This window comes from Haplochromis burtoni, unplaced genomic scaffold, assembly GCF_018398535.1.
Source record: "Haplochromis burtoni strain Fernald_Lab_line unplaced genomic scaffold, NCSU_Asbu1 Contig_208, whole genome shotgun sequence".
NCBI lineage: Eukaryota > Metazoa > Chordata > Actinopteri > Cichliformes > Cichlidae > Haplochromis > Haplochromis burtoni.
In genome coordinates, this window is record NW_024582569.1 from 776,202 (window position 1) to 790,978 (window position 14,777).

Consider the following 14,777-nt stretch of genomic DNA (forward strand, 5'->3'; position numbering starts at 1 on the left):
CCCCCCCCCTGCAGTGTGTGTTGATCGTTGCTGAGGCGCTAGGGGGCAATATCTGCCTGATTATCATTCTCCCTGCGTCACAGCTTGACAGTTGGTAAAATGAATACAAAAGGCATAATCTAGGAGCCAATTTGCATGCTAAATGCTGGCGAAGGAACATTTTGTAATGCAGGACTGTGGGTAATGCTGCAGTTAAGCCCAACTTTATCCCTGGGAGACTAGGTTAACGCGATTGTGCTGCTACTGCGTGTCTACCCCTTCCCGTTCACCATCTCTGCCTGACTCCGTTCCCTCCTTGCCCTCGAGCCCCATCTCATCCCTCTCTCTTTGCCAGAAACCCCCTCTACTTACACTCGATGAGTTCTTTTCACCGCCGGCAGACGAAATGCTCCATCGCTTTTCCCTCTGTGGTGATGAAATGGGAGGGAGAAGACAAGGACGGGGTGAGAGGGAGAGAGAGAGAGGAGGACAGAGGAGGAGGGAGTGGGGTGAGGGGGAGGTGGGGGGTGAGGATCACAGTCACTGACAACTCTGCCCTGAAACAACAGCATTGTTCCCACACCTTCATCAGGTGAGCAGGCAGTTGTTGCTTTGAGCTTACACCTTACCCCTCGTCTCTCCCTGTCTCCATCTCTCTCACCAGCTCTCACGAAAAAAAATAAAAAAATAAATATATATATATATATATAACACACTCACACACACACATCATGCACACATGGACAGAAACAGTGCAGACAGTGATCAATGTCAGCATGGTTACAGTTGAAATGTGTTGGAACAGCCTATATTTTCAATATCATGATCCGTCAGTGCTTAGAGGTGAACTGTGAATGCGAGGACAGAGTGAAAGAAAAGACTCTACATGCTACACAGCTGACAGTAACTAACAGTAACTACGACTACTATATAAGGGATGCGAGTATGAGTATAATCTCATTCTTGAAGCCCTCCTGCACAGTGCTGGAGGGCTTTGAAGCTCATGTTTTTGGAATGATGTTGAAAGAAGATAACTAATCTGGTTATTAGTGCAAGGAAATGCTATCTTCGCTATCTGCATTATTGATTTTACACTGTAGGTGTTAACATAGCACATAAAAAAAGTTCAAGCTGGGCTATAAAGTGGACGCTGCTGACTCTGTATGTTCTGCCTTTGGCTCAAATACATAAACCGTGTTTCCCCGGCTGTAACGTTGCAATGTTATCCTTCTTTTTTTTTTTAGTTCAAAGGCGTCTGGCATTGGAGTTCTCTTGGTTATTGTGCTGACAGATCAGCGGCTTCATACAGCTATGTGTTTATGCCACGGTGAGCTTGAGGTGGGGACTCATTATTTGGACTCTAACTCCCAGCCCGCCTCAGGAACGGCCCCAGATTGATTCCCAGCAGCAGTTAATATCGAACATATTGACTCAAGCTTTTCTTTTTTATCCTACATAGTTTTAAGTTTCTGCAAAAAGTTTGCGAAACACCCAATTCTATGTTCGTATTTATTCTTTTCTTTCTCTATAAAATAGTGAATTGCACAGCTTTCTTTCAGGAAGAGCTTCGCAGAGTTTGTGTGGGTGTTTGGAAGTGTGTCTTGATGTGTGTGACTAGATAAAAAGATGCAAAAATGGTGCTGCTTTGTTAGATTAAAGAGTCTTCCCCTTTAATGTCAAAAAACGACTGTTCAGGAGTCAGATTTACTGTTTCTTTCTTCGATCATGTCAATATAATCTGTGAGCAAAATCTTGTCTTGGGCATGTCCACACTTTTTCTAGCTGTTTTCAGATCACTCCCAGGAAGTCCCATTATAATCATATTGAACTGTGATGCTGTTACGGCCCCTTATTTCCTGGATGTGACAGACTGTGATCGCACCATGGATCTCCAAATCTGCGCATAGAGCAAACAAATCCTATTTTAAACCACCCACAATTCTTATGGAGGATGATCACTGGTTATAACAGCTGGTTCTCCAGCACCAACCGTGCAGCTTTCATGTCTTGATGCACGCTCAATCATCCAGGTACGGAAATAGCGCAAAGTGGATTCTGTTTATCTGGATGCAGCGTTTTCAGTGGGAGAAAACTGAACTACCTTTGACATGAAGCCAACATTACAGAGACACAAGGGCAACTGGTCATAACGAGACTTCCGGGGAGTGCCCTAAAAACAACAATCATGCTGAAAGTGGTCCAAAGTGCACAAGAAGACTTTGATGTACCTTATTTATATGCGTCAAAAGCCACTAGAAAAGCCAAGCATATTAGGGTTTAGGCAATAGGTTAAACTTAATGGACCATTTCTGAAGGCTGAATTTATGGCTCATGTTTTCTCACATGCTTCAGTCATGATAATGAGTACCTTCATATTTCTGCCTTTCATCAATCAAAATGGCAATTTGCGATTAAACAACTACCCTTTAAAAGCCGAGTTTATGCACAATCAGTGCTCACAACTGTACCAAACAATACAGGTTTATATACCTTCGCAATTTAACACACAAAAGCAACTCACCTGCAGCGCTCCACTGCTGTTTAATGAGGAATCATGGGGGTCCTGAAATGTACTTTCCATTATATTTTTGCAGATACAGCAGGGGAAAATTGAACTCATGTTGCTACTAGCACTGCAATACCCCAAATACACCTTCTAACGCTGGGTAAAGAGGTTGGAGCCAGAAAGCAGAAAATTTTGCCCTGCACTTAAAAGTTTCAGGCAAGCTATGAGGTAGAAAACGCTACAAGCTGCAAGCACAACAAAGCAAAGTGAAGAGAACACGTAGGGAGTCAGTGGGAGGGTACGCACTCAAACAACGCTACAGCACAAACATCTAAGGCCATCTCTAGAAGCCTCTGCTACAATGTTGGTGGATGAGGCCCACTCTCTGCCACTCAGAACCCCCCTCATTTGGACTGTGGAATTGGAAATCGTGTCTGAGTGTGGGTGAGCAATGTGGCAGGCTGTCTCTGGGAGATGACAGGTGGGTTGTGGGTAAGTGGGTTAACTTTACCTTTGTTGACTTGGATGCCCATGGTTCTGCTGACTGTCTGGCTACATTCAAACTGGGACATGACAACAAGCATGCAACACAAAGCCCAGTCAGCAAACAAAGGACATAAAACAGGAAGAAAAAAAAAAAAGAGAAATCAATAAAATGTTGTAGTAAGGCAAAGAAAAGACACTGAGAATTAGGTTCTTGACATGTGTGAATACATAAATAAACTCAAACTGTGACTGGACATGAAGAGAACTGAAATCACAGTTAAACAAGAACAAAATGAAAGTAACATCAAACAATGCAGGAGCAGATTGAGTGGATGCCAGAATACAACGGTCATTTGCATCTATCAGTGGGCTTCAGGGTCACTGAACCGGACCTTGCCTGTTTCAACATTTCTGTGTGTTTATTTCATTATATCATCAAGGTAATGACTGAATCTAGATTGCCTATTCACCACTGGCATAATATATTAGGTGTTAGGGTTGGGAGGGGGCAAAAATTGTCCATGCATAGCAGTCCTTAGCACCGTTTACCCCCTTAGCTGGGAAAGAATCTGTGTCACAAGTAATAAGGCCCTTCAAAGGAGCCAAATTTGGAGAATGTAGGGTAAATAAATTCCATTAGTGTAACACATTGCAAACAAACGAGCAATCAGACACACAGGCTTGGTTTGCTGCTGCTGTCTGGGCCTCTGCAATCCAAGGCCACTGCTTCTATAGAGAAAACAGTTCCAGCATGTGATTTGGACCTTTTCACCTCCCTTTAATTGGCCCAAGGACACTAAATGAGCTAAATTAGTATTGTGCCTGTTGGTGCACGAAGCCAGTGTAAGGCTTGTTCCGCCTGGACTACCCGTCCCCTCATTAGGAGCCACTGATAGAGCCAGTGTGCTAACGCTATACTTCGCCAAGCGCTCAGTTTTCATGGGCAATTTGTGTGGAAGGATGAAAACAGCTGATGAATTTATACTCGGCATGGAGAAGGGGAGGGGGAGGCAAGGAAATAATTAAAAACAAGCTAATGAGAGGAATTAATTATTCAATTAATGCCTCAAACGTGACACCCAGGGCTGAGTTTAGAGGGAGGAATGGGAAAATGAGGGAGACAGCGAGAGGGAAAATGTCAAGCTGCGAGGACGAATAGAGGGGAGAATGAGATATGAAGAGGAAGAAGAGGGGAGGACTTGCTTTATTGCTGGAATGTGAAATTGAAACTCCTTAGCTTAATGCTGGCAAATTGACTATCGAGACCTACGGGGTTTGCAAGTGCAGGCAAATTGCCCTAACTGAGTCAACAAAAATTGGCTTCTTTGTCATTTAAAATTATACATCTTCATTTTACGTGAAACATTCCCGGAGCTTGCACATTACCCTGGCTAAATTTCCCTACAGTGGCCTCAAAACCTTGCTGGAATATCAATAAATATCACTAAGACAGCACCCAAGTCTCACCTCACTTTAATGGAGAAGGCTAATGGAGTATCCTCCTAGACAGACTATGCACCAATATGCTTCCATATGTAGCCCAACAGACAAGGATTTCATCGTGTAATTCTCACACGTCCCTACAGCCATTTCAGGCTGAATTGCTACATGCTTTCATAATCGAAAATTTGCCGTTCCTGCTCTGATCTAGCATCAGTAAAAAAAGAAAATAAAATAAAAAACAAAGCAAGGCTTGTTTTCTCTCTGTCTCTGTCCCTCGCTTCTCCTTTTTCCTTCCCGCTGCGTTCTGCGTAAGTCCTCGCTGTCTATCAGGAGAGGGAAGCCAATCCACGCTTCATTTAATCAAGAACACAGCAGACGATGGGATGGAAATATAACCCATCTGAGAGCTAAAAAATACATCAGCCAAGTCATTATGCAGTGGAAGCGCTCTTTCTCACACTCACACACCCACCGTCCATCCCACACACAGCGAGGCACAACACTGCATCATTGGGCACTGCATGCAAATTTGTGTTATGACCTTCTGAACTCTGTGGAATGGATAGAAAATGACAGGCTAACTCCACAGTGACAGAGGCCAAGAAGCTGTTCTAAATCTAAACATTAGTGTAGACACTAATGCTAATACATACTGTGTTACACGCTCTCTGTCTTTTAGTAACCCCACTGACTCCATTTGTATCCTGCCTCGTTTGTGGAATGCACAATGAAACTACACTCCATCCATCTGCTAGCCATATGGCCCCAGTCAGAGCATCTACTGTACTTAAAACAGAGTAGGATTTGAATTTGTTTTCATCATTAGCATTAATGTGAAGGCCCACTTTCTGTCCACTTCAGCAGAGTGTAACACAAGTGTTATCACTGCAGATATCATTCTCATATGTGGGCAGATGACTTTGTAACTGTACAGAATAACCACTTGATTCCTGGTCAGTAACTGCTGTTCTTGGGTCAACAAAGCAAAATAACAGCTAACAATTTAAGACTAACTTGTACAACTCTCAAACCCCGTTCGCAGTTGCTATGTGTCTGCATTAAACAACGCATCAAAGAAGTAAGAGGAATACAATATACTGCCCTTAGTATTCACTCGTCGGCCTTTATATACATACAAATTTGAGTGGCATACAATTCTTAATCCATTGGGTTTAATATGTTATCAGCTCAGAATAGCTTCAACTATTCTAGGAAGGCTTTCTTCAAGGTTTAGGCATTTTTTCTGGGAATTTTTGACACAAATGTTAGAGAGAAGTCCTGGCCTCCAGTCTCCACTCTAATTAATCCCAAAGGTTTTCTATCGGGTTTAGGTCACGACTCTCTGAGGGCCAGTCAAGTTCTTCTACACCAAACTCGCTTATCCATGTCTTTATAGACCTTTGTGCTCTCGTATGCAGTCATTTTGGAACACAAAGAGGCTATTCCCAAACTGTTCCCACAAAGTTGGGAGCACGAGATTGTCCAAAATGTCTTGGTATGCTGAACCATTAAGAATTCCTTTTCACTGGGACTGAAGCCCAACTCCTGAAAAACAACCCCACACCATACCAAACACCCCTTCCACCAAACTTTATACTTGGCACAGAGCAGTCAGACAAGTACCGTTCTCCTGACATCCACCAAACCCAGACCTGTCCATTGGATTATCAGATAGAGCATGATTCGCAACTCCATAGAACATTTTTTCACTGCTCTAGAGTCCTGTGGCGCCATCCTATGTGCTTTCTGATGCTTTGGACTGCGCTTGTTGATGCAAGGCTTGGATGCAGCTGCTTGGCCATGGAAACCTATTCCATGAAGCTCTCTGACTCTGCATCCACTCACCTGGCTCTGTGATTTAACCTGGCCTACCACTTCTTAGATGAGTTGCTAATCATTTCCATTTCCTTAGAGCAGGGGTCTCGAACTCCAGGCCTCGATGGCCGGTGTCCTGCAGGTGTTAGATGTGTCCTTGATCCAACACAGCAGATTTAAATGGCTAAGTTACCTCCTCAACATGTCTTGAAGTTCTCCAGAAGGCCTGGTAATGAACTAATCATTTGATTCAGGTGTGTTTACCCAGGGTGAGATCTAAAACCTGCAGGACACTGGCCCTCAAGGCCTGGAGTTCGAGACCCCTGCCTTAGAGTAACCAATTTTTTCACAAATGCTTGTAGAAGCAGCCTGTATGCTTAGGTGCTTGACTTTACACCGTGGCCATGGAAGTGATTGGAACACTTATATTCAATAATTTGGATGGTTGAGTGAATACTTTTGGCAATATAGTGCATATGCTTGTGTTAGGCTGAAAAAGACATTAGGAGTGTTTCTGATGAGTTTTTCAATAGTATATGCAACACAGAGCCAAATTTAAATTTATTTTCAGACTGCGGGAGTATGTCTGCTAGCTTCAGAACGGATAGACAAGGTGATCTTCAGCATGGAGGTTAATGGGGACTCTTGCAGTTGTCTGTCTGGCTCCTACTTCTTTCCAGTCACATATTTCCTATCCTTTTCAGTCTATTAAGTAGAATGCTTATTCAGCCTCTGGACAGACATCTGGTAAATATAAGGATTACCAGATACCAGGTAGCACAGATTTAACAAGAATATGGCTGTATGAGATTGGAAGAAAAAGGAGAGACAAGAAAAGCAAAATCAGGAGTTTGAAGTGTGTTGATTCTATCTGTGAGGGTACATGTAATGCCTAAGACCACTGTAAGCCCACTGCACTTACATGGAAAATTGGATAAGATGTGAAAGCAAAAAAGAAATGTGTCCGTGTCTCTTTGTGTTTCTGATATCCACTCATCTCCCCAACACAGCCAACACAGAGCTCCTACCTGAAGAGAGCAAAATGAATCAGGTCTCTTCTGACCCCTTTTGCAATATTTTTCAGTGTTTCATCAGCACACATAAAAGTGCATAGCGTTTAGTCCTTTTTAGTGCATGAGTTTATGAACATAATATCATGGTTTATGAGGTGGTTATAAATCATTTTGGATGGGCTGTTGTCTTTACAGACTGGTTTATTATGTGGTTATGGTGTTTAGATCGTAAGATTTAACTCAGGCACTGAAAATGGACACAATGGACGCACCTTTTTTTCACAACATAAAAACATTACAAAATCAGGATATTAAGAAAAAAGTTCACTCGTGAACATCCAGTCCTGTATCACACCACTATACAAGTCCTGGACATCCGTCCAGATAAAGTCACTCCAGATTTTCAATATGAAACTGCAAAGGGCTTAATGAAGGAGGAGGAATTAGCATTCATTACCTGAACGCTGAGGCATGAGGGTGTACGCGACGATGCACAGAACTGTTACACCACACCATACCACTGGGAAGGGGGGTTCAGCATAATATTAAGGTTCATCAAATACAGATACTTCACAATGAGGAAGCACCGACAGGTGGAAAATGAGCAGCTACAGGTAGTATAGTTTGACACCGTTTGTTTTACTGTGATTACACATGATAAATTCTTGCAGACCTGCAGCTAGTACCATGGTTGCTAAGTTTAATTCCTCCTTTAATGCTAACAGATCTGCTGTTAACATTCTTGTATTTTCTCAAAAAGTGGTACAAAAGATTTGCACAAAAGTATGCATTTCATTCCTGCTCTCAGCTGTCAAGTTTTTAAGATTAATTTGTAATTAGCTGTTTAAACTAGTCAAGTAACCTTCACATTTACTATCTAAATTAAACTAGATAATTAACTTGCCAACTTCGTTAGCTCTTTTAAACTCCTGTCTTGGGTTGGAACATTTCAGGTTTTAAAAGGAGAATATTTATGGGCACTGAATGTGCACTTTATGAAAACCTACAAGCTACATGTCCCAGAAAAAGGCTGGGTGTGTAAAATCTTTAGCATCATTGTAATACAGGTATTCCTACTATTCTCACCATGATAATAATGAATGTGTAATTTGTCACATTTTATTTTTTAATGCTTCTGCAGGTGCAACGCTTTATTACTATGACATACTCCAACAGAGTTCAGGTTCATAAACCTGGTTCATAAACCTGAACTCTTACGCCTTCAAGGACAGCTTGTTCAGTGTTTCTTTTTATTGTTTTAGGCAATGCTCAGATACAGTATATACCAAGCTATCTTCTGTAATACAGCGGACAAATGGAAGGTCATCCATTCGCACTACTTATCAACATGTAAAGAAATCCAAAGCCTGACTAACCCAGTCACAGCTGATAAACTGCAATTGAGCAATTATTCTGGGGGGAGGAATTCAACCAGCAGATGCTTCAATGTGAAATGCACAAATGACTGTATGAAAACACAGCTTCAGGACAAAAGGTGGCAAACTATGAGGTACAAACTGTAGCATGTAGGTACATTGCCTACTTTAGCAGCATTAGAGGGGCTTTACACCACAAGGTTTATGTTGTTTTAGCACGTCTTACTTTGACTTTCTTTGTAAACCAGGGAAGCTCTGCGAACTAGAGATGGCTCAGTGTTGTGCCTCGGTGGAGGGGGAGGGGGGACCTGTTGTGGGCAAACACCAGCCATGGTAGTTAGAAGGGCAACAGGGGTATTTAGGGTTCCGTGTAAAGCACTGTTTTATGATAACATTATGTAGGCAACTGGACCGAAGGGTTGCGATGAACTGGCCGACCTCCTTCATCATTAAAAAGGTGAGACACTCAATAGAGCCTGTCCTTAAGTGACAAAGTCAATTGGCCATATGAAGTTAAAGGTGAATTTCAACTTCCACGGTACTTTGGGTGTCCACCCGTGAGGAGATATCCTCGCGAAATGCCATTTTGTTTGCAATTAAATCACTCATGTAGGATATGTGAAAATCACTGTCACTCTGTCACACGCTGTAGAAGGGAGGTTATTAAAGTAATTATGAAACGATTATATCATTACTCATGCAGTAATTGTCTCCTAAACACAGTTTATGTGCTCCAAACACAGGCAGTGCATCACAGTGATCTCAAAACATAAAACGGATAAACACACAAACAAGAAGGAACAAGTGGACACACACACACACACAAAAACAAGTTATGGCCACATCCACACACAGAGAGGCATGCTGCCACACACGTAGGCTCTCTGATACGTGAGTGTATGAACGTGCACATCCGCTCGCACAGACTAGCACAAACCCCTCTCATCTCCATAATTACTGTATAGTCAGCATGTCCGTGTCTGGGGGTGACTCTCAAAGTGAGATGTTGACAATAGCAGAGCCGAATTCAAGCTGGGGCCTGTCAAAGACCTGACGCTGATAGCATTATCCGTGTAATTATTCGCAGTTAAGTGAACGGCCTACTTACTTTTAACATAATGGAATTGGAGGATTGAGCTGTACCGGTGCTGTCCTTTCACATCATAACTCGCGTGACGTCATTAACCAGGAGGAAATACGCGCTCCGATTTGACTTAATTATTTTAAACACGGGCCGTCTATTACTCGTGGCTGCTCTCGCTTCTTTTAACGTTTCGGGCATAATCTCAAAGCACACCTGAGCTCCCTCTGAAGCACATTAGCATGCTACGGCGCAACTGTTGTTAAGAGCCGCAGACTTCTAATATATGGCTCGCTCTTTTGCGAGCGCCTGCCATTTTTCTTCTCCTCCATAAAGTAGTTGCTTGGCATGGGCGAACGTGGAGTCAGCCAACGCTTCTGAAAATCTTGATCAAGACGCAGAGCAAATGAGGAGTGAAGTAAAAGGCCGCTGCTCTGGCAATGGGAAACTGCAACATGTTTCCCTCTGTGTGTGTGTGTCTTCACAGCATGGGGAATATGAGAGATGTCAGACTAGCCTCTGTTCCTCCTCTGGCGGTGTAAATTAGATGTGAAACCAGCATACCATCGATGCCAGGGGAAAGTACACCTATCAAGGTTGGCTAACTCATCATGGCTCCACGCACTAAAGCGCAGCAGATGAGTGGAATGCAGGCGTGTACGCGTGTGTTTAAATCTTAATGAAAGTAGCCCTCTGAAGGTCAGCGCGGAGCAAGCGGGGGACTCTTTCGTCTGCTGCTAATGATGTATTAATGATTCACGGAGGCGTCTTTGTCTCATGTGCATAGGTGCCCACCCAGGCACCCCCCATGGACACACACCGCGTGGCCTGTGGAGGCACACAGACACACAGACAGACACACACTTAAAAGAACATTTCCATACAGCACAAAGAAAATTAAACGGACACATTAGCCGGTTCGACACAAGCACAGACGAAACCATTTGTGCGTATGGACAGATGTGCTGTTGTTGTTTCTTTGTCTTTTATTTTCCCTTTCCTGTAATTAATTGTGGTGAGATAGTTTGGTAAGGAGTGACAAACAGTTTCACAGGTATTAAAACTGCAGCATTCGGATTTCATTAATCCGCTCTGATTGATTACCCCTCTGCTAAAAGCTCATGCGATCAACTCATTTGATAGGCTCTTAATAAGGCACCGAGCACGAGTGAAAATAAATGAGGTTCAGGCCAATTACATCAGGTACAAAAGTAATTTACAGTATGAAAGATGGAACAGAATGTGCCTCTAAAGAAATATTTATAAGGCAGTTAATGCTCAGTTCTTCGGGACTGTGATAATAAGTGTAACAATGAATTAATCAAGCGGCAATGAAAACACTGTATACAGTATTCATATTGCATTTAGATTTCCTTGTTAGCGCAAACAATGTTTTCACATTTCTAAGACAGCAATTTGCCATGAAAAAAGGAAACCATAATGAATACAGCTGCTTTCAAATCTACCTCATGTTTGTAAATGAGTGGGAGCTTTGCTCGGAATTTTTATGCCTATAATTGGCTGAAAGCTGCATTTACGAATAAATACAATGTCGCCACCACAGCGCTGATTATATTTAGTCATTGTTGACCACTTCCTTTGAAGCTAGTTATTGCGTCCCAGAAATGGCACGGAATGGGGGGTGTGGGGCGTTGGGGGTTTAAGTATTGTATAGGATAGGAGGTGGAGGTGCACGGGTGCAGTGGGTTCCCATCCTGCCTCGGGGCAATGATCTTACCTTGAATGTGGACATGGCTGGGTCCCTGCTATACCTGTCTATGGTGTGGAACTTGGACGAGTGGTTGAGCTCATGGTACAGCTCAGAATGTCTTTTGCGAGTGTGCATCACTTTCTGGAAGGGAAGAAAGGAAGGGACAGCAGAAATGAAGCAAATAGAAACAAACCAAAAACAAAAAAAAAAAAGAATGAAGGGAGGGAGAGCCGTGTAGGGACAGGCAGGGGGAATGAAAATGGGTAAAATGCTGAGGGACTGCAGTGATGCCAGCCATGAGAAGGGGGTTAGAGCGAGACACTGTCGATCGATTGCTGGCTCATGCTCATCCATTATCCACTTCCTCTGTCTTTAAGAATTTGGCAACTGTGAGTGCTGCAGAAGCGAGTCCTTTACATGAATATCTGGTGAAAATGAGTGACAAAAATGCCATTGTCACAGCCTGGTTCTTGCTAACTGGTGATCCTGTTAAATCAGGATTTCTTTTTTGTCAAACTCATTAAAAATCTAACAGATGGGCTAGAATTTAACTCTTACCCTCACTGAAATTATATTTGTCAAAAAACTGCCATCCCTGTGTTCCGAATGTGGCTGTCCCGAAGGGAGTTAAACCCGGATCTGTAATTCTCTGACAGCGAACTGCATTTGTCAGTGCCACTGCTGTCTCTCCGTGCTAATGGGCAGTGCTGGAGCTGCTCGGCGGTAGCTAATCGTCAAAGCAGCTTGTGAGGTTGAAAGTGACACAGGGGCAGGATGCCAGCACTCACACCCGCACACTTACTGGCCAGTTGGCGCTTAGCACTGGCTCCAATTACTTCAGAGTGGGTACTCTCATCTCTGCTCAGTTAGAAGGTGCTACTATCTCCTTGACTGACTACAGTTTTAGGTTTTCAAGAATCTCAAATATAACATACAAAATAAAGAACAATCAACACCGGTGCATTAAAGAAAAGGTTGGAAGTAAGGTTGCACAAACAGAGCTTAAGGGCAATTTTAAGCTAAGTTCTTCAATGGACCTAGGCTCGTCCAGCTAGGCCAGTTTGTCATTCTGCAAGATAAGCTACCATCTTGCTATGACTATACATACATTTAGGCTTAGTTAGGACCAGGGTTTATTCAAAATCTGCATTATACTGGTACAGTTACAGTTGGTACCTGCTAGACAGTAGCCCCTGCCTTCACACGACTTTTCCAAGTCCATTCTAAAGACTGGAGCCAACTTAGCACTAAAGACCAGGCTTAGTAAATACCAGTTGGAGCAACTGGTCCCACCACTTTATAGTGTCCGAAATAAAAGAGGGGATATACCAAATTGATCGCAATGTTTTCTTATTGAATGCTCTTTCTTTCAAGATATCCAGCTTGAAGTCAAATACTAAAGAGTATAAACTTAAGAGTATAAGGTATTGCTTTTCCTGAAACACATAATTAGATTTCTAATTTGTTTAAGTATTCAGTATATTCGTAAAAAAGAAGTTCGTATTTGACAGTCTAAAGGGATGAGCCAACTCTATCAATGGAGAAAAAAAAGCATGGTTGAAAATGGATTTACCTTTCATTAACTCATAGAAGTGTACACTTTGCTGTTTTAGAGGTTCTTCTATGTCTCTTTCTCAAAAATCAATAGTCAGTTGGTGTGAAAAGGGTTGCTTTCAAGGAGAGCCAGTTTCCTTGTTCATGCAGAAGCCACAGATGACTCCAGATAAATAGGCCAGATAAGTAAAATGATCAGCTGTAATCAGTGTTAGTAGCTTGTCCTCACTCATACCCTTTACGTTTAAATGATATGTGTCCATGGCGGGAGGTGAATGTCCAGTCTCTGCATTGGCCAATACTCAAAGGAGTTCACAGGGAGGGCAGCAGTGTTACGAGATGGCTTGTATTTTATTGCATAGAGACTGGCGATTCACGGGACACTCGAGTCATTTTTAACACAAACATACTCACAGACACTGCCAAACCATCTCGTTCCAACAGATATAACCAGCAAACCAACTGCGGCCACATACGGTACGTGTCAACCCAGGACGGAATTACTAGTTTTTATCCAGACACAAGAAGCATTTTACTTTTGCTGTTTCTTCAACCAGGACCCCAAAAAAAGACATGACAAACTCATTGGATTTAACTGTGCATGTCGTTTGGAAGGTTTGGTTTCCAGATTCAAATAACACATCCGCTTGTTCATAAAGACAGACTGTAGGTAGGGGCAGCTTGACTGGCCAATGTTGGAGAAACAGCATACTATGTAAGCTAAGTCTGAAACAGGTCACTGATCTGAGAGCAAGGGAGACACAGGAGCGAGGGAAGGGGTTTAGCAATGCGTTGTTTTTTTTTACTCCTCTAGGCGTTACTCAAGTCCTGGCAGAAGCACAAGAAAGCAGAGACAGGCTGATGACAGGGGGGATGAGGTCCGAGATCTTACCTCGAAGTCCAGTTCAGAGTACCGTACTCTTTTCCTCTGGAAGAGGAGGGGGGCAGGGGGAGAGAAGAAAGCATCAATGACCACCCCTCGACCACCACAGAATTCTCTTGATCTCAGTGTCTTTGTGGATCTTTCAGTGCCATTGTTCAGTAACAAAAGGACGGCTAATATTCACCGGCTGCCCAACATGATACAGACATTTATTTACAAATGTCATGGGAAAAAAAGGCAAATTGTTCAGCCTATTTCAACGTAATGAGATTAGTGGAGTGGAATAACCCAGAATTACAATGAAATATAATTTCTTGGCTCACATACCCTCAAATACAATCGCTACAGCCTTGGTGTAAATCGTCTTCTCTGCTATTTTTGGAGAATTTGTTGAAGACATCCAGATTAAAAAAGCTGCCACAAACATGTGAGGGATGTGTTTCATCCTCTAATCTTGTTTGGACCCCACCGCTCTCATCTTAAGTGCTTCTTTAGCTATAGTGAGTGGCACACAAGCCGCCAATTTAACAGCTGCAGACATTTCCAACTCATCTGGCCCCGACATTGCACTGAATTACATTCCATCTCTGACTTCCTCTCTGGCTCTCACTGTCTGCCAGATTTGCATTTGGCAGGGAGAGGAGCTGCTCTCTACAGTTAGTTAAAAGCAGTATTCATTCTTTGATAGGGCAGAGTTGCTGATCTGATGCTACGGCGGCCAAGGTTTTTAAAACGGAGAGAAATGCAAACAGATAGAGAGGCAAGTTTCTCCCGGGATGTCCTATTGCCTTTGAGAATTCAACCATTCCCTCTTTTATTATCGCGGAATCCTTACCTTAAACAGAGATATTCCATGATTGAATTAGCTTTGCAATGTGGCAGGCATGCAACATGCATATACGTGTGCAGTATATTGCATGTTTTGATGGA

At 42.8% G+C, this 14,777-nt stretch overlaps 1 protein-coding gene across 22 annotated transcripts in view; it reads right to left on the reverse strand.

The window, feature by feature from the left end:
• The window catches only part of adgrb2 (adhesion G protein-coupled receptor B2), a 252,436-nt gene that overhangs the window by 5,356 nt on the left and 232,303 nt on the right, over nt 1-14,777 (reverse strand). For 10 of the 22 annotated variants that reach the window (XM_014338041.2, XM_014338046.2, XM_042226361.1 and 7 more), the window contains 3 exons: nt 13,857-13,892; nt 11,438-11,551; nt 352-405 (listed from right to left, as the gene is read on the reverse strand). The exons of 1 other annotated variant lie outside the window; for it this stretch is intronic. In XM_014338041.2, coding sequence (XP_014193527.1) covers nt 352-405; nt 11,438-11,551; nt 13,857-13,892 — 204 coding nt within the window. Of the gene's footprint in view, nt 1-351; nt 3,049-6,492; nt 8,927-11,437; nt 11,552-13,856; nt 13,893-14,777 lie in introns of those variants that run through there. 11 more of the 22 variants (XR_006055071.1, XM_014338045.2, XR_006055070.1 and 8 more) reach the window with 11 other exon arrangements.